The 18,798-nt window shown below is 59.5% G+C and overlaps 3 protein-coding genes across 8 annotated transcripts; 2 read left to right on the plus strand and 1 right to left on the minus strand.

Moving 5' to 3' along the window:
• Window positions 1–253: 253 nt before the first annotated feature.
• Window positions 254–18,775, minus strand: NECAB3 (N-terminal EF-hand calcium binding protein 3). 6 transcript variants are annotated; one of them, XM_031004758.3, is made up of 13 exons: window positions 17,424–17,654; window positions 15,599–15,623; window positions 13,887–13,995; window positions 12,890–12,915; window positions 12,578–12,675; window positions 3,430–3,566; window positions 3,056–3,174; window positions 2,824–2,903; window positions 2,668–2,721; window positions 1,893–2,005; window positions 1,648–1,725; window positions 1,111–1,202; window positions 254–1,026 (listed from the first exon to the last, which is right to left on the minus strand). In XM_031004758.3, the coding sequence occupies exons 1-13, from the start codon at window positions 17,556–17,558 to the stop codon at window positions 998–1,000; spliced, it is 1,095 nt and encodes a 364-aa protein (XP_030860618.1). In that variant the 5' UTR covers window positions 17,559–17,654; the 3' UTR covers window positions 254–997. The 6 variants fall into 6 exon arrangements, with proteins under 6 accessions (XP_030860618.1, XP_055229308.2, XP_030860617.1 ...); XM_055373333.2 differs by lacking the exon at window positions 12,890–12,915 and having other exon boundaries at window positions 17,424–18,775; XM_031004757.3 differs by having other exon boundaries at window positions 2,668–2,903; window positions 17,424–17,648.
• On the plus strand, window positions 5,379–7,107 carry C21H20orf144 (chromosome 21 C20orf144 homolog). Its single transcript, XM_019017105.4, has 2 exons — window positions 5,379–5,641; window positions 6,701–7,107. The coding sequence occupies exons 1-2, from the start codon at window positions 5,516–5,518 to the stop codon at window positions 7,058–7,060; spliced, it is 486 nt and encodes a 161-aa protein (XP_018872650.4). The 5' UTR covers window positions 5,379–5,515; the 3' UTR covers window positions 7,061–7,107.
• ACTL10 (actin like 10) lies at window positions 9,677–11,711 on the plus strand. Its single transcript, XM_004062020.5, has one exon. It carries the CDS (start codon window positions 10,694–10,696, stop codon window positions 11,429–11,431), a length of 738 nt encoding a protein of 245 aa, XP_004062068.1. The 5' UTR covers window positions 9,677–10,693; the 3' UTR covers window positions 11,432–11,711.
• Window positions 18,776–18,798: the final 23 nt, after the last annotated feature.

The following is an 18,798-nucleotide window of genomic DNA, read 5'->3' on the forward strand; positions in this document are numbered from 1 at the left end:
AGCTAGAACCCCTATAAAACCTGCAGAGACATGTCACCCCCTCCCTCAGGCAGGACCCAGCACCAGGGTGTGTCAGGGCCAGGGATCCTGAAGTGGGAAAACTTGCGTCAGCTCTTGTGAGCATCCACTCTGCGAGCGTGAGGGCACAACGTGGGAACCCGGGGGCTTCCCAAGAGAGGTGCCCTGCCTGGAGCTTCTGGCCTGGGAGGCGCACAGGCCCCACAGCCCAGACCTGCGAGACAGGAGGCAACACTGGAAGGGACCACTGCCTTTATTGCCTCTGTGCTGGGGTCCCAGCCTGGGGTTCAGAGGCCTCTGCGGGCAATAGGTGACCCTGGACCCAAATTATTGCTACTTGGCCAGGTCACCTTGGGGCTTCCCATACTGCCCTGAGAATGGGTGGGGTGAGGGCATGCAAACGATATGCAAATGACATGCAAACCAACCCAGAGGCCTCTGGCACATCCATGGGTGCTGGAAGAGTCAGAGCCTAGTGGCCTGGGAGGGCGACAGGGGCACCCAGGTCAGGCCCAGCCTCGGAGGCAAGGTTTGAGGGGTTGGGGGGTCCCTGAGCATCAACCCTGCTTCTGCCGCTGGCTGAGGAGGAGCAGAAGCCTGGTCCCAAGACAGCAGGAAGAAAGCAGGACCCTCGCTAGGCGGCCAGATGGCCCGAGGCCCACCCAGACAGGGACGGGACCTGCCCTGGGTCGCTCAGCCAGGCAGGGACAGCAGGGACCAGAATCCAGGTCTCCTGAGCCAGGCAGAAGCCAAAGTAGCTTGGAGGCTGAAGTGACAAACAATAAAATACAGGGATAAATAAATCAATAATAAATAGAAAGCAAGCAGCCCAGTCCCTGATCCCTGGGCTGAGAGCCCTTCCACCAGGCCCAAGTCCAGGAGGAGACAAGCCCTGGTCTTTGCGCTGGGCTGGCCAGTCCAGAAGGCTCCAGAGGGAGGCAGGCAGGGTCCCGGGGCCCTCGGCGTGTGCAGGTCTGGCTCAGTTGTTATTCGTTATCCACCAGGAGGCTGGGGGTCAGAGGCGGGGGGTCAGGAGCCCTCAGGAGCCCACTGCCCCTCCAGGGCCACAGTGAGTGGGGGTCCGCCGCATACCTGGGAAGAACACAGTGGTGAGGGTGTCCGGGGCCCGCAGGTGGTCGATGAGGACGCGCTGGAAGGCCTTGCTGCCGGGCGACTGCTGGTGCCTGCGGAGAGACCCAGGCTACCGTGACCTCGGTCTCCCCACTCCCGCCCCATCCTGCTGCCAGGATCAGACCCCGGCCCTTCTCACACTGCCTCTGGAGCCTCAGTCCTCTCCCCTGTGACACGGGGATGCTGTGTGGGTGGAATGAAGGGCACTGCACACAGTGCTCGGCATAGGCATTGTCACATACATGGTGACAAGTGTGTATTCACTGAGTGCCTCCTGTGTCCCTGTGCTGTATTCAGCTCTTCCCAGTCACCTCCTTTAGCCCACAGGAGTTGGAACTGTTATCACTTCCATTTTGGAAAGGACTTGGGGACTCGGGCAGGTGGGGTCACTCATCTGAGGTCACAGAGCCAGTGAGCGGGAGAGCAGGATTAGAACCCTGGCCTGACTCACTCCAGGGCCACATTCCATGGTGTTAGCGGCCAGACTGATACTCATACCTTCTCCAGGAGGCCTCATCCTGCCAGAACTCATATAGGGTGAAGGAGGCACCGTCCGGCATCTTCTGGGCGGACACACTGTAGGGCCAAAGAGATGGGCAGGCCAGGCCAGGGCTGCCACCACCTCTGCCTCCCCGGCCTGGGGCCTCATGGGAACCCTGACCCACCCAGGATGGCCAGCCCCAGCACCCCTCTCTGCTCACCCCCTCCCCACTGGCCATCCCACCTGCCAGCTGGGGACTCACTGCAGACAATGGCTCTGGGCCCCCGTGAAGTCCACGTAGCAGCGCAGGGCTCGGTGGAAGTCCTGCAGGCCTTCCTCTGCCACCTGGACCTGCCTCTGGGCCACGAGGATGTGCTGGTGGGAGAGGCAGCCGGTCAGCTGGTGCGGGGCCGGGCACAGGGGAGGGACTGGCTGTGGCCTCCAGGAGGTTCTCAGCTGTTTTTTTGTTTGTTTGTTTTTTAAGACAGGGTCTTGCTCTCACCCAGGCTGGAGTGCAGTGGTGTGTGGGATCACGGCTTACTGCAGCTTCTATCTCCCAGGCTCAAGTAATCCTCCCACCTTGGCCTCCCAAGGTGCTGGAATTACAGGCATGAGCCACCACACCTGGCCCCCAGCCTTCTTGACTGATGCCAGATCCAACCTACCCTTTAGCTGGGTTCCTGCCGCCAACCTGCCCCCCAGCCTCCCTGTCTCCATCCTCTTCTCCCTGTCTCCAAGGGTGCTGCTTGATCCAGCCACTGTTCCTCCTCCTGCAGTATGCCACCACTTCCTTCCACCCTCCAGCTTCCATCCACACTGCCCCAGACCTGGCTTTCAGAAATGCTGACGGGGAACCAAAGCCCAGAGAAAGGCGGTGGTTCCTGCAGGTTCTCAGAACCCGGCACCTGCTTGCCAGGCCTGGGGGCGGGGCACATGTGCACTGCAGAGGGTGGGTGGGCAGCTGGCCCCATGAATCCCCAATTCATGAGCACCCCCAGACACGGCCATCCAGCCGCTTGCCCCTCTCCTGGGCTCACCAAGTCAGGCCCCTTGGCCAGGTCCTCTTCACGCAGGGGTTCCAGCCGGGGGGCCTGTGAGGGCACAGAGTGTGGGCCGGGCCTCCAGCATGGGCCTGGCTCTGGTGGATACCAGGAGGGTCCTCCCTTGTGGGGCCCTGGCCCCACGGCCCTCACCTTGCACTCGAGCTGGTCAATGAGCTCCTGGAGGCGGTTCACCTGGAGCCGCCACTGCATCTCGGCCTCTGAGCTGTGCCCTGTGTGTGGGGCCCGTGCAGGGTCAGGCAGGGGCCTCTCAGGTCCCGCAGGTGCTCAGAATGAAGTGAGGGGCAGTGAAGGAGCGGGCCCTGGGGGAAGGGGGGATGCGGTGCCTGCCTCGGCCAGGCCTCCCACCCCACCCCAGGCGCACCTGTGTCAGAAGAGCCGGGGGACCAGGTGGATGACCGGCTGACACTCCTCAGGGCCCGGCGTCCTGCCCGCCGGCTGCCACAGAGCCTGCTCTGCGCCTCCACGCTCTCTGCATCTGACCTAGAGGAAGTGAGGCTCACAGGGCCAGGGACTGGGGCCCCAGGACGGGACAAGCCTGGGTGGGGAAGACAAGCCTCCTGGGACTCCGAGGCCTAGCCCCAAAGCCAGTCTCATTTCACCCCACCATGGCTACCCTGCCATGGCTTCCCCGCCCGAAAATGCAGGCTCCAGGATGCTGGGACTGTGGGGATTTGGAATGGGGGTACAGTGGGCGCTTGTGCACTAGCCCCACAGGTTGACAGCACCCTTACATACCGCCAGCCACGGGCCTGGGCCTCCAGGGTATCTGACGCCCCCTCCAGCGAGCTCTGAAGGGCTTGCAGCTGGCTCACCGTCTCCCGCAGCAGGAAGCGCGTCACAAACTGGTCCACTTTGGAGGCCCTCTCGTACTCCTGTGGGCCGAGGAGGGACGGTCAGCATCTCCCAGCCCGGGCACTGATCTCTTGAGTGGGTCCCCTGCTTCTTGCCCATCAGAGCAGCAGTGGCAGTGCCAAGAGCAGGGGCACGCAAACCTGGCACAGGCAGGAGGGTACTGAGACCTGATGGGCAGGGAGGGTCTGGATCCCTCCTTGTCCGGGACTGGCATCCCTCCCCGGAGGTGTGAGGCCAACTCACAGGAGGCATCTGCCCAGCGAAGTGCCTGGCCTCTCTGGACCTCACGGCCCCTTCCCTGATGGGGCTACCACCTTCAGCACTGTCATAGCCAGTGAGTCCCAGGCACAGCTAGGCTGGGTGGGGGCTATCACGAGGTATCCAAGGGCCAATGTTGACACAAGGCAAAATAATGGCGTGGTGTGGCCCCAGACTCACAATCTACATATTCACTCATTCATTCATTCACTCATACACACAACACTGGGTGCTTTTTACTAGGAGCTGCTGATAAAAGACAGTCGGGTTGCCATCCTCACTCACTCAGACACACACGCCGGCACTGACCCCAACCGACACTGCCAGCCTCCTCCCAGCGCCTCTCAGGGTGGCAGAGAGGCAGGGAGGCTGCCCACATGCTAGGCCCTGCATGGCCCAGCATGGGATTCTGAGGCTCCTCAACTACCGTCAGTTCCTGGAGCTTCCATTTCCTCATCTATCAAACAGGAAAGATGAAACTCAGCACATGGAGCTGCAAGAACCTCCCAGGAGTTAATTCCTGCATAGGACTCAGCCCAGGGTCTGGCACATAAGTTCTCGATGCCAGACCTGCCAGCCATCTATCGTCAAGTGTAATACAATAAAGGCCTGCCCACTTGTAGACCCAGGAGTCACAGATGTCCTGAGAATTGCCTAACCCCTACCACACACACACACACGTCAGGGTGGGAGTCCTGGGGAGCTGTAGTCCAGGTGCCTGCCCTCTCCGAGGAGACTCCAGAAGCCCCATCCATCAGAGACTTCATCTCCTGCCATGACCTGCCTCAGCTCAGCCATCGGATGGGACCTCCTGGGCCAGGCTTATGAGCTAGGAGACAGGGACAGAGAAGAGGCTGGGTCTTTTCATTCTCAGACAGGCCAGGGTTTCTATCTCCATGAAATCTTTCCAAAAAATTCCTTTTTGGGTATTTGAGATGATTAGTTTCTGTTGCTTTCAACCAGAGAACAGACAGAAGCACCCACTCAGAGCCAGGCACTACTGCAAGAAGAATTTCATTTAGTCTTTTGTTTTTCTGAGACAGTCTCACTGTATCACCCAGGCTGGAGTGAAGCGGCATGATCTTGGCTCACCGCAACCTCTGCCTCCCAGCTTCAAGCAATTCTCCTGCCTCAGCCCCTTGAGTAGCTAGGTTTACAGGCCTGTGCCACCACACCTGGCTAATGTTTGTATTTTTAGTAGAGACGGGGTTTCACTATGTTGCCCAGGCTGGACTCGAACTCCTGACCTCAGGTGATCCACCCGCCTCGGCCTCCCAAAGTACTGAGACTACAGGCGTTAGCCACCATGCCAGGCCTCATTTAACCTTTGTAACAATTTACAGGAACCATAATTGACCCCATTTTGCAGATGAAAAAACAGGTCCAGAGAGGTTGATTACCTGGGCTAAGGTCACATAGCAAGTTAGTGGCAGGGCCAAAATTCATACCCAAACCACAGAAATCGCCCTCTATTCGCCACTAAGCACCTTACATGCATTGCCTCATTTATGATCATTAGCCCAGTTTTACAGCTGAGAAACCAAGGCTAGAAGTGACTGAGTGGAGCCCAGATTCACCTGTGGGCCCTGGAAGGCGGTGCTCAGAGCCTGCAATTGGTGAGGTCAGCCCGTGAGGTCACAATGTTGCCAGGGCCCAGGGGGCAGAGCAGACGGAGTGTGGGCCATTGTCCCCAGTGGTGACCAGCCCTGCCATGGGAAACTATAGTTCCCACAAAAGGACCAAAACACCCAAGCAGGCCCGCAAGGAGAGGCCAGCTGACATGGACAAGGCCTGGTGGAAACCGTTCCTCAACCACCTCACTCGGAAGAAGCCGGCTGTGAGTGCGGGGGATGGGGAGCAGGGCTGGGGAGGCAGCTGGGGGGCAGAGAAAGCTGGACAGGTGGCTGGGAAGGGATGCTGGGAGTCTAGGCCTTGTATGCAGAAGTCCTAGGGGGTGAGGGAGGAATTCGAAAATCTCTCCCAAGGATGAGGATCCCAGGAGCCCATATGGGTGTGGATGGGGATCCTTTCAAGGTGGCTCACGCCTGTAATCCCAACACGTTGGCAGGCCAAGGTGGGTGGGTAACTTCAGCCCAGGAGTTTGAGATCGGCCTGGGCAACATAGGGAGGCCCCATCTCTACAAAAATAAAAACTTAGCTGGTTGTGGTGGTGAATGCCCGCAGTCCCAGCTACTCAGAAGACTGAGGTGGACTACGTGAGCCCAGGTCAGGGATGCAGTGAGCCGTTGACAGCACCACTGCACTCCAGCCTGTAGGACACAGCAAGACCCTGTTTGACTCAGTCTTTAAAAAAAAAAAAAAAAAAAAAAAAAAGCCCAGAAGGGAGGGCAGAGATTCCAGAACCAGAAAGTGGATGAGACTTGAGAGCCCCGGGGGGCGAGCATGAGTGGGATTCTCTCCCAACCCTGGACGAACGGGTGGAGATCCCAACACGGAGAATCAGTTCTAGTTGGTACTACTGGAGCTAGAGGCAGGGGGAATTCCCTAGTGTCCTCTCTTCAGCTCCTAGGCTCAGAACTTCGCTGTCTCTCCCTCTCAAATGAGCAGAAGCCCTGGACCAGGCGGGGGTGGGAGGTGCTGAGAGCCCCTGACATAGGGCCTGGAAGGGATCTCATAAACTTAGACGGAGCTGGTCTCAGGAAGTCAGCCTGAGATGGATGAGGGTTTAAAGAAGGGAGGCGGAGTCCGGGGCGCCACGCAGGGAAGGGCGGGCTTCCCCGCGGCCTGAATTGGACAGGGGTCCCCTCCAGCCCTGTGCACGGGAGGACGACAGGACCCGGGTGGACGAGGGTCCCAGGAGAAGCGCGGAGGGGCCCCGGGTCGTGGGCTCGGCCCTAGCGCGCTCTCCCGCCTCACGCCCCTGTTCCACCCCCAGACCAGGATCGTGCTGATTCTCCCCCTGGACAAGCGGCAGCCGCTGGCCAACGCTGGGCGACGGATTGACTACGCGTCCGGCGCCGGGCTGGGCTCCTCGGCGGCACCCAGGTTGCGCGGAGGGGGCGAAGGTAGCGAGCGCGAGCCGAGGATGCCGGTACTGCTGCTGCTGCTGCTGCGGCGGCAAGAGGCGCGGCGGCCGGAAGAGGGCGGGGCCGGCGTAAGGGGCGGGGCCAGGGCAGCGCTGAGCTGGCCGCGGCTGCTCTCGCGCTTCCGGTCCCCGGGGAAGGCTCCCCGCGAAGCCGGCCCCGCCGAGGAGCAGCCGCGCAAACGGTGCCGCTGCCCTCGCCCGCGGCTTTAAACGCTTGGCCCGGACCCCGCCCAATAAAGAGTGCGTGGCAACCCTGGCGCCTGCGAACCCTGTCGGAGGCGTCTGGGCGCGGAGTCGGGGTGGGCAAAGCTCAGCCTAGGAGCCGCAGAGGGGTGAACGGGGCGTAATGAAGGCAGAGCCATCGCCACGATCTGGAGCCAGGGCTGTCTTTTGCTTTCTCCTTCCTTGTGCCAAGGGTCAGAACAGAACCCCAAACCTTGCTACAGTGGCGGGAGGCAGTTTCCTTCCCCCAACACTCCAAACCCAGGTCACATCCTGCCCAGTCTGCAGGCTCAAGGGAGGTGGGCTTGGGCAAACCCAGGCTTGGCCACGCTAGTGAGAGGGACCTGCTTCCGGTAAAGCCTGACATCCTCCCAGCATCCAGAAATCCCTCTTAGGCATGAGGGAGGGTTCCAGGCCAACAGGCACCATCCTGGGTAAGAACAGCCAGGACGGCAGTCAGCTGGGGCAAGGCCTGAGACGTGGATTCTGCCTGTGGACGCAGCCAGGAGAAGCTGGAAGCCCTGGGTCTCTCTCTGGCCCCTCACTCCTACACATTGTGCTTGGTAACCCCAAAGCACTCAGGCCCCCCAGTCTTCCCCAAGGCACCTGTGTCTCCCAAACTACCCTGTCCCATCTCCCTCCCCACGTGACAAAGACTAATTCCAAACCACTTACCTGTCTACGGCAGCTCACTCCCCTGCTCATAAGCTTTCAATAGGTCTCCATTACCAACAGGGAAAAAGCCCACAACCTCAGTCTCACTCCCCAAATCACTTAGAAGAAGCCCTGCCACACTTTCTGTGGGCGGGATCGTGCTGCTGCTTCTCCTCACTCTCCCGGGTCCCAAATCAGCTCCACACCCAATGCCACCCCTGGCCTGCCGAACCTGCAGCCTGCCTTCCTGCCACACTCTGGTGACCAACCTCAGGATGCCCTCTTTTGGGGGCAGATGCAGCAGGACTGAAGTCCCAGCTCACTACAGCCACCAGCCTAGCATCTGCTGAAGATGCACTTTTGTCACCGTCACCAGGATGAACATCTCCTCCACCTTGCCTGCACCAGGCTGGAGGCTGCAAGAGCTATAACATCACTCCTGCTAATTGTGAGAACTGACTCTTCCCTACCATCCACATGGTTACAATCAGGGTAACCATGTTCTTCCATGGGGCTGCACCTCCTGCCCATACAGTGATTGGCCCAAGCTGGTCCTGTCAGCCCCTCCCCCTAGGACTGTGATTCAGGAGCTGTAAGAGACCATGTTCGCTACTTGAACATCCACAGGCTAAGCCAGCCTTCAGAATAAAAACACAATGCAGGCCAAGTGCAGTGGATCACGCCTGTAAACCCAGCACTTTGGGAGGCTGAGGCAGGCGGATCACGAGGTCAGGAGATCGAGACCATCCTGGCTAACACGGTGAAACCCCGTCTCTACTAAAAATACAAAAAACTAGCCGGGCATCATGGCGGGCGCCTGTAGTCCCAGCTACTCGGGAGACTAAGGCAGGGGAATTGAACCCAGGAGGCAGAGGTTGCAGTGAGCTGAGATCACGCCACTGCACTCCAGCCTGGGCAAGAGAGCGAGACTCCGTCTCAAAAAAACAAACAAACAACACAATGCAGTGCACATTCTGGGTTCCCCACAGCCCCGCAGTCTGATTCTGTTCCTGAAACCTGATTTCACCCTTGCTCTTCATATCCATAACATGTAAGATCCTTGTAATAAAGTCCTTATTTTGGCTTACATTCACCTGAGTCTTCTACCTGCAACCAAACTGGTCCTCAGGAGGATGAGGCTTTGCAGAGACAAGAAGTGGCCTCTTTCCTGTGTGGGGGGATTATTACTACCTTTTGGAGGAGAAAACCGAACCCAGAGAAAGATCAAGACTTGCTTAGGACTGCACAATGAGTCAGCTTCAGAACTGAGTCTTGCTGGGTGCGGTGGCTCACACCTGTAATCCTAGCACTTTGGGAGTCCGAGGCGGGTGGATCACCTGAGGTCAGGAGTTCGAGACCAGCCTGGCCAACGTGGCGAAACCCTGTCTCCACTAAAAATACAAAAATTAGCCGGGTATGGTGGTGCGTGCCTGTAGTCCCAGCTACTCAGGAGGCTGAGGCAGGAGAATCACTTGAACTCGGAAGGCAGAGGTTGCACTGAGCTGAGACTGCAACGCTGCACGCCCAGCCTGGGTGACCGAGACTCCGTCTCAAAAATAATAATAAAAAAAAGAACTGAGTCTCAAACTCAGGCCCACGTGAATCCATCCATGGAAGCCCATAAAGGTAGGGCCAGAGCCTCTCGGGGGCTCTTCAGGGAAGCTGCAGACCTGTGATGAAAAAGCTTTTTCTTCAGCACTGGGAGGGGTAGGGGGCCACACATCTGGACCGAGTACATCAGATAATTGTAAGTGGTTTGGGAAAGGAATCAGACTGTGCTGGGCTGCTGAAGCCAGACCCCTGGATGCCAAAATCACTGCCCTTGGCTCTGTCCAGAAGAGAGGATGGGTCCAGGGAGTTGTCATAAGCTAGGGGGCTGCGAAGTGCAGCTGCTGGGGAGTGAGGTCACAATGAGCCCAATCCAAGTTCTTTTCTGCCTTCTGACCAGCCCCTCCCCCCTCCACAACCAGGAACTTCCGTCAAGCCCAGGTGAGAGGTGCCAGGAGGCTGCCTGGGTCCTCAAGGGGGATATATGTCCAAATGGCCTTACCACAAGGCCCCTTCGCCCTCAAAGTTCTGCTCCTCCTGGGGGCTTCTTAGGATCTAAAAGGATCAGTCTTAGCCATCTCGTCAGCCATCTCAGCAAGGGCTGACGGGGCAGAACAGCAAAGCAGAGGCGAGTCATGAGAGCGTGGAGCCTGAAGCCCGGCGCCAGAGGGAGACCAAGAGGGTGAGATGCGGCTGGAACCCAGCCAGAGCGGAGACTGAAGCCTGAACTAGGGGCCGGGCCTCAGGCCTAGGAACTAGCCACGAGCTGAAAAGGAGGCGGACGGACCGGACAGAAGAGGCGGGGCTTTCAGACCAGAGGGCGGAGCCAAGAGCTGAGAAGGGTGGTGATTTGGTCCAGAAGAGGAAGAACTTAGGCTCCGGAGGCAGAGCCAAGGGCTGAAGGGGACTACTCCCTAGGACAGAGGCCGGGAGATCTCGGGCCGACTAAGCCGAGTGGCGCGGAGGAGCGGAGCCTTCAGCCCCAAGGCTGGGCCGAGCCCGAAGGTGGCGTCTGTGTCGGGGAGCCGCCGCGTGCACCGGCCGTCCTCCCTGGGCCGCATCGCGGTGGTGGTGGACCAGGGCTCGGGCTTCACCAAGGCGGGCTTCGCGGGCGAGAACCAGCCGCGCATAGTGCTGAAGAGCTCTAGCCTGGTGCCCAGCTGGGACCGGCCGGTGCTGCCCGGAGCGCCGGGCTGCGAGCTGGCGGGCGGCGTGGCGCGGGCGCACCCCATCAAGCACGGCGTGGTGGCGGACTGGGAGGCGCTGGAAGGGCTGTGGGAGCGCCTGCTGGTGGGCGGCCTGCGGGTGTGCCCAGAGCAGTGGCCCGTGCTGGTGAGCGACTCGCCGTCGGCGCCGCCCGCGGGCCGCGAAAGGGTGGCGGAGCTGCTGTTCGAGACCCTGGCAGTGCCCGCGTGCCACATGGCTAGCACCGCGTTGCTGGCGCTCTGCTCCACCGGCGCATTCAGCGGGCTGGCCGTGGAGGCGGGCGCGGGCGTGTGCCACGCCACGCCCATCTACGCGGGTCACTCGTGGCACCAGGCCACCTTCCGGCTGAACGTGGCAGGCAGCACCCTGTCGCGCTACCTGCGGGATCTGCTTGTGGCGGCGAACCCTGACCTCTTGCAGCAGGCCCTGCCCCGCAAGGCCATCACACATCTCAAGAAGCGCAGCTGCTACGTGTCCCTGGACTTCGAGGGCGACCTCCGCGACCCCGCCCGCCACCATCCGGCCAGTTTCAGCGTGGGTAACGGGTGCTGCGTCTACCTCAGCAGTGAGCGCTTCCGCTGCCCCGAACCCATCTTCCAGCCGGGCCTGCTGGGCCAGGCTGAGCAGGGGCTGCCCGCGCTGGCCTTCCGGGCGCTGCAGAAGATGCCCAAAACGCTGCGGACACGGCTGGCAGACACCGTGGTGCTAGCCGGCGGCTCCACACTGTTTCCCGGCTTCGCCGAGCGCCTGGACAAGGAGCTGGAGGCGCAGTGCCGGCGGCACGGCTACGCGGCCCTGCGGCCCCACCTGGTGGCCAAGCATGGGCGTGGCATGGCTGTGTGGACCGGCGGCTCCATGGTGGCCTCCCTGCACTCCTTCCAGCGCCGCTGGATAACTCGGGCCATGTACCAGGAGTGTGGCTCCAGGCTGCTGTACGATGTGTTCAACTGAGTCAGGCTGGACCGGGGGGGTGGCACTGCGGTGGGGGACAGCTCTCTATCTAAAGAGTCAAGTGTTTGGAGCTGGCAGGATCCTCCTGGAGGTTGGAGCTGACTGGATGGGTCACCCCCATACCCTTTCTGGGCCAGGAGGAGGTATTTGGGACCCATGGGATCCTCATTTTGAACTGCAGTTTGAATCTCCCCAACCACTGCCAGTTCAGAGAATGCCAGTCCAGCTGCCTACCCGCAGGGCCCTACTTTATGGCAATAAAGGTGATGCCCCACTTGTGTCCATGCCACAGATATGGGAGTTCCTCCAAACCCTCGTCATGTACCATTTGGACATACATCCGATGCCAGGCCCCAAGGGGCGATCCCTTGAAAAGCTACTAAATCTCATGTGAAAGTCACCAGGAGGAGGAGCCCTGTGCCTAGCCATGTGCTCAGGTCATTGTTGACTATGAGTGCCTCAGTTTCCCCTTCTGTAAAAAGTGGGGTCAGGCACAATCCCGGGCCTGCTCACTGCTCCCTCCCCCTTACAAGAGCTATGGAGCAAAGGGAGGTGGAGATATTTCTTGAACACACAAAGGGAAGGGCGGCTTATTTTTTGGAAGTCACCACTCAAGGGCCTCAAGCCCTGGCTATCAGCACTGTTCGAGCTTGTGCATACACGTGTCCACATGTGCACACAAACGCGTGGGTGTTCACGTACCTGCCTACTCATGTACGTCCTCGGGCCAGGTCCTGCCCTGTGAACCTGTGAGCACAGCCTTCCACGCCTAGCCCAGCACTGAATGATATCCCACTACAGTTGTGATGGGCCAGCAACTAAAGCAACAGCAGCCCCTAGTATGAAGCACCTAGTGTATGCCAGACATTATTCTGGGTGCTGGAAACAGAACAAAACAGACAAAAATCCCTGCCTTCATTCTCACTCGTCACAGTGATGTATGAAGGGCGGCTCTATTGTTATGATGGTTTACAGATGAGGAAACAGGCCCAGAGAGGTCAAGGGGCACAGCTACAAAGTGGGAGCCAGGATTTGAACCCAAGCCCCTAGCTCTATAACCCTGAGTCAAGACTGTGGAAGATCCCACAGCACAGCAGATGCCCACTGCCTCACAGTGGATCCCCCACCATCAGCCACTCCACTCACCAGCTTGGTGGCATCCATGGCAGCGAGCACTGCACGGTTCAGCGATTCCAATGCAGCCAGCACAGGCCGGTAGACACCCAGGTGCTCTGAGAAGTAGTCTGCAGGCAGAAGAGGTGCTCAAGGGTTCCTGGACCCCCACCCATCTACCCACCCTGGGATTCTGGCCCCCTGGAATTCCTCAGCAGCCAAGCAGGCCTTATATCCTGAGCCCTGCCCAACCTGTCCCATCAGGAGACCAGCAACAGTCCCTTGCCACACCTACCCTGGGGCCCAGGGGCCCCAGGAGAAAAGAGCTCCCATGGGCCTACTCACCACACAGTTTTTCTGTTTCTAAATTGCTGCAGGGAAAAGAGAAGGCGCCCTTCAGACCTGGGCCTGGTAAACTGGGACTAATAGGGCCAATGCCCCACATCCCACCCCACCAACTCCCAGCTCAGCCTAACAAGGCCACTTCTGCTCCACCCCAGATTAAGTTGCTCCTGTGGACAGAGTCCTTGCAGGGTTGGAGAATGGGTTCTACTGCCCCCACCAATCACTCTAAGGGCAAAGATTCAGACCCACTCTTGGCTGCCAAGAGGATCTCAGGCCAGGGGAAGATGGATGTGGACACAGGCCAGTGAGAAGTGGTCAGAGCTGCGAAGTGGAAGCCAGGTGCAAGGCAATGAAGTCCAGGGACGGCATGGGGTATTTAGTTGTAGGTTAGGGAGGGTTTCCTAGAGGAAGAGCTGCCTAAGTGAGGCCCTGAAGGACAAGGAACTGGCTGGGGAGTCTGGCCAGGACGGGAGGGGGAGCACTGCAGACGAAGGTTCCAGCCCAAGTCTCAGGAGCCTGAGACTGACCCTCAGGAAAGGGGAGAAGGGAAGTAGAGGGAGTAACAGCGGTTCATGCGTGTGCACCCCTGGGAGCAGGCACGGGGAGGAGCGTGCACACTCCTGCCAAGACGCGTAGATGTGGGAGCACACAAGGGGTAGATGGTTGCGTGTTTATGCACTGCATTCTCGGGTGGAAGCAGGCGGGGCCCAGCTGTCCCCAGGCATCCTCTGGTCCCTGTGGGAAGCGGGAATGGGGAGCTGAGCCATGGGTGGTGACTCAGACTTGGCTATTTTGGGGTCCCAGCTGGAAGCAGTGTAGTGGGCAAGGCTGTAGCTGGAGAGGGGGTAGGCAGGCGGGTAAAGTTGGAACTGAGCCCTGGTACCTTTCTCCCTGCCCCCTCTTCCTCATCCTACAAAAGGAACCAAGGCAGCAGGGGACACAGTGGGGTAAAGACAACCTGGCCTCGCATCTACCCACGGCCCCCTCTCATACTCACTCGGTGAGATGCCCATCAATGCCGCTGAACAGTTCCTGCAGCTCCCCCGGGCTGAGAACCCCATCGGCAAAGTAATTCTGGAATTCCTCAAATGAGAGCTTCCCATCATCTGGTGGCAGGGGGAGGACAGGGAGCAGAGGAGGTATCCCTGACCCTGACTGCACCCCTGCCACCAGGTCCAGGGTCCCAAAGGCCTCATAGCATCTGACAACCATCTAGCTAGGTGAGATGGGAGTCTGAGGTCAGTGGGGGGCCTGACTGTTGGGGACAAAAGGACTGGGGTCCTCGAAGGTGTCCAGTGAAGGCAACAGAACCTACTTTGCAGGCACCAAAGGGACAGGGCAGTATGTACATAGCATTGGGTAGGAACTCAGTAAATGTTTGCCAACTGAAAAAACAAGCAACAGGCTGGGACACGGCCACAGTGTGGCAGGGCCTAGATGTCACCTGGAAGGACTTGGGGACCAGCCTCACTGCAGGGCACAAGGAACCTCCATTCTCTGGACCCAGGACCTTCACAGAGAAGCCACGGGGAGGCAGATGGAATCCTCCTACTAGTTGGAGCCTCTGTAGGCAGCAGCAGGCTGGCTCAGAAGGGAATGAGCTCCCCATCATAGGGGCATGTGAGCAGAGGCTGGGAGTACTTATGTGGGACAAAGACATGGGATTTGGCCTGAATGATGTGTGAGGTCTCTGAGCAGATGGGTGTGGGGAGCTGACCCGGGGGAGGATCTGAACCTCCCCAGACAGAACTCCCTGGTCCAAGTGAGAGCATGTGTCCTGATCAATGGGTTGGGACAAACGATCCCCGTCAATTTGAAGAGACCCAAGGAGAAGGGGCAAAGAGTGGGGACAGGACCCCGTCTCTAGGAGGATGAAACACAAGAGGGCGTGAAGACCCAGATGAAAGGAGCCCCAGGCTGACTGCGAAGCTCAGACCCTCCACGGGCCACACGGGGCACAGTGGGCTGCTCCAAGTCACCTAGGGGGAGCAGCCTGTTGCTGGATGGGTCCCCTAGGGCTCCTGCTTTAGCTTCCAACGTTCTCCCAGACCAGGGTCTGAGACTGCCCAGGACCCAAGGCAGGAGGAGCCGACTCCTTTGGCACTGGACCCAGCTTTATCCTTGCTCAAGGCGTGGGTTTAGTTGTGTCCTCCAAGACCTCCCTGGTCCAGATGGTTGGTCACATGACAAGTTACTGAGCCCTCTAAAAACCTGAGTAAAATCTCCAAAAAGGCCTCATCTCCATTACCTCACTCTTCCAAGTGCCTCACACAAGGAGCCTGGGACTAAATGCTGCAAAGACCCAAGTTCTAGCCTATCAATTAAAGGCTGTGTGACCTTAGGCAACTTGCTTCACCTCTCTGGGCCTCTGCTCCTTTATGAAATAGGGTGAATTCCAATCTAGCTGGTGGTTGTGAGGACAACAGAGGGCCATGTACAGGAAGTGCCCATCACCATGCCAGGGTGCTGTGTGAAAGTCAGCCCCTATCTCCAGTCCGTGGCCAAACCACATTCTCTCCACTCTCCATCCTGCCAAACTTGGCTGAGAACAGCACTTCCTCTGGGAAGTGCCTTGAGTGATTCTCCTGTTTTGGGCCCCCAAGATTTGTCTCAACTCTTGACTTCCCACCCAACCTCCCAACTCTCCCTGGGCCTCCTGGATGCCTCCCACCCTGCCCCACTGTGGGACCCAGGGGAAGCCACACTCACCATTCTTGTCTGCTCTGCGGAAAACCTAGAGGACAAAGGGACATAGAGAGAACTGTGAGTGCCACCCGGGAAGCCAGAGGCCCCCACTCAACCCAACAGGGTCCCAGCTGGCCGACCTACCCCCTGCCTCGCCTTTCCTCCCGCCCAGCCTGGTCCCAAACCACCTGCCCAGCTCAGCCCTGCAGGAGCTTTTCCTGCAAGCGGGGCACAGGAAGAGCACGCAGCGGGTGCCACCTCTGCTCACTTCTCCTGCAGGGCCTGGCCTTGTGGGGGGTGCTCCTGGCCAGTTCCCTGCGTCCCCACCTCCCACACCCAGAGTGCAGCCCAGGTTCTATCTGATACATCAGCCCCTGGCACAGTTCCAGCTTGAGGAAGGTTGAGGAGATAGGCTGGGTTGCGGCCCAGGAATCTTGCACAGCCGTCCTAGACCTGAGCCCCGAGCTCTGCTGTGTGGCCATGGTCTACCCCAGCTGCCCTCTCTGAGCTGTTTCCTTGCGTGCTGTTGAAGACCAACAGCAGGCAGTGGCTACTCTGTCTCTGCAGGTGCCTGAGTTACCCACTAGCAAATAGATCAGGAGCAGCTGGGGTTAACTCTTTCAGGGCTGGGGCTTCCTAAGGGGCTGACTCTGAGGACCTTCAGCAGGCGTGTGTGTACACACACACGTCCAAGGGGGAGTGGGGGTGGCAGAAGGCAAGTTCGGCAGATTTCATTTATGGAGAAGTGGAGATGAAGAGCAACAGAGGCAGAGAGGAGCAGAGTCAAGACAGGTCTCCGTCTCTCTTAGTGACCTGCTCCCAGGTCACCCAAAGCAGCCCAGCAAAGGGGAGACTGGCAGGCCTGGCAAGCAGGGGTGGGCCAAGCCTGGGCCGAGAGCCCCCATGAACTCCAGGTCCTGAACGCCAGCCCCCTCCAGGGTCCTGTTTTGTCAGGGTCAGCGGGGCTCAGGAAAGACTCTAACCTCTAGCCTAACTCAGAGAAGGTCTGCCACTGGCTGAGGGGCACGCAGCAAGCCAGGGAGGCCCAGGTAGGGTAGATGGAGATCTTGGGAGTGGGCAGGGGTGCTAAGCTGGGAATGGGGACATCTGGGGTCACCCTATTGTATCCCTGCCTCCATGACTGACCTGAGACATATCCCCTCAGGCCTTGGTTTTCCTACTTGGGAAGAGGGAGGGTCAGGTCCCTTCCAGCCAGGGCTGTGGTCAAGGTGCTGAGTCACTAGGGGCAGTGGGGAGGGGGTGGGAGACAGCTTTGCCTCCCTCTGGAGTTGGGGCATGAGGGGGCCAGGACAGAGCCGAGCACAGCGGTGAACGGTGGAGAAAGGGCTCAGGGCCGTGGCTGGTGCCCATGGGGGCCGCAGGGCCACCCATGGCCCCATGGGAGGGTAACTCTGAGCAGCCCTTACCAACTGTAGGACTCTGCTGCCCTGGAGTGGGGCCTGAAGGACTCTGGGGGCGGCACTAGAGTCAGGAGTGAGGGGCCCTTGTGCTTCCAGGCTCCCTTCCCCAGTCAGCCCAGCCTGGAGCTGCCACAGAGTGGGGTGACCGCTGCTGTGATTGTCGCCAGCCCCCCGCCAACACCAGACACACAAATGGGGTGGGCTGAGGGGTGGGAGGCAGCAGGGGCAGTGACACTGGAGCAGGGACAAGAGGAGACATGGAGAGACAGAACAGGTGACACAAAGGCAGAAAGGTGAAGAGGAAACAGCAGGGCCAGAGAGAGGGGAAGAGACCCAGAAACAGCGGCGGGGCCCGAACAACCCCGGAGGGTGAGACTAACAGAGACTCGGGCAGGGAGACACCGCGAGCAGAGCCCGCGCCCACTCACGTCCTGGAAGAGCGTGTGTCCGGCGGGCCCCGGGTCGGGCGCGAGCTGGGGGTGCCGCGGGGTCTGGGTCTGGGGCTGGGGCTGGGGCGCGGGCGGCCGGAGCAGGCACACGGTGAGCAGCCCCGCGCACGCCATGGCGCCGCCACCCGCTTGGGCTCGGCTGCGGTCGCTGCCAACCCTGGACGCCGCCGCGGACTCGCTGTGGCTAGAGGCCGCCCCTTGGCGCCGGCGCCGACGCGCGGGCTCAGGCCCCGCCCCCGCCCCGCCCCCGCGGACGCCGGGTTCCCTCGCCTCAAAGTCCAACTCCAGCGCCGCGGGCCTCCGCGCTTCCGCGGGCACGGCGGAGGGGGAGGCGCCCGAGGGCTCCGGTCCCGCGACGGCCTGTCGGGAGCAGAACCTAGGGGCTGCGGGCCTACCCAGAGGGACAGGATGACCAAGCCAGTGCCGAAGTCAGGGTGACACAAGTGGGTAAAACCCACCAGGACTTCACCTTTTGGGGCGTCTGTATCCTCATCTACAAAAATGGTACTGGCAGACACCCTATGCGATTGTTGGGACTCATTCAATGTCAAGTGCTTACAACGGGGGCTGGCGCAGAGGAAGCCCACAGGTCCGTGTGGCCGACTCCCAGGCATCCCGACGCCCGCCCTCTCTGGCACTAAGCGCAGCCCTTTCCCCTCCCCTCGGTGACTCTGGCCCTCCCTTCAACTCGTTCTCCACACAGCAGCCGGGGGGAGCTTTTAAGATGCGAAAGAGGAGGTGTCACTTCGGTCTCCAGTGACTCCTTGGCCCCTGAATAAAGCTTAAGACTGAACGCCCCACTCCAGGAGCACCACTCTGACCCTCACCTCAGGACCGCAGCCACACTGCTTTCTCTCTGGTCCTCTGTCCCGCTCCCTCCTGCCCAAGGCCTTTGCCCATCGTGTCCTCTGCTTGGTGTTTTCTTCCTCTGGTTAACTCCTATTTTACAGCGCTCAGCTTAAGCACCACCCATTCCAGAACGCCTTTCCCGATTTTCTCATTTATGCAGATCTCCTCTTTCAGACCCTGAGAGCACCATGAAAGGAGGTAACACCCGTGTCCCCAGAACTGCTAAATACCTGACACAGAACCAGTCCACTGTATTTGTTACATGTTTACTAATGTCCAGAAACGTCTGGAAGGAAGACAGCAAACTGAGCAGAGTGGCCTCTGGGGCTGGGGAAAGGAGAAGCCACTCATTACTCTGCACTTCGGGCAGCACTGAATAGCATTCTTGGCTTTCTACAACAAAAACCTTTACTGGATCTGCTTTTGAGTTAGGACCAAAATAGCGAGGAAGCTGACCTTTCTTCGAGTTATGAGGCTCAAATCAAATCGGGCACGGACAGGGAGA

This window comes from Gorilla gorilla, chromosome 21 (assembly GCF_029281585.2).
Source record: "Gorilla gorilla gorilla isolate KB3781 chromosome 21, NHGRI_mGorGor1-v2.1_pri, whole genome shotgun sequence".
NCBI classification, from domain to species: Eukaryota; Metazoa; Chordata; class Mammalia; order Primates; family Hominidae; genus Gorilla; species Gorilla gorilla.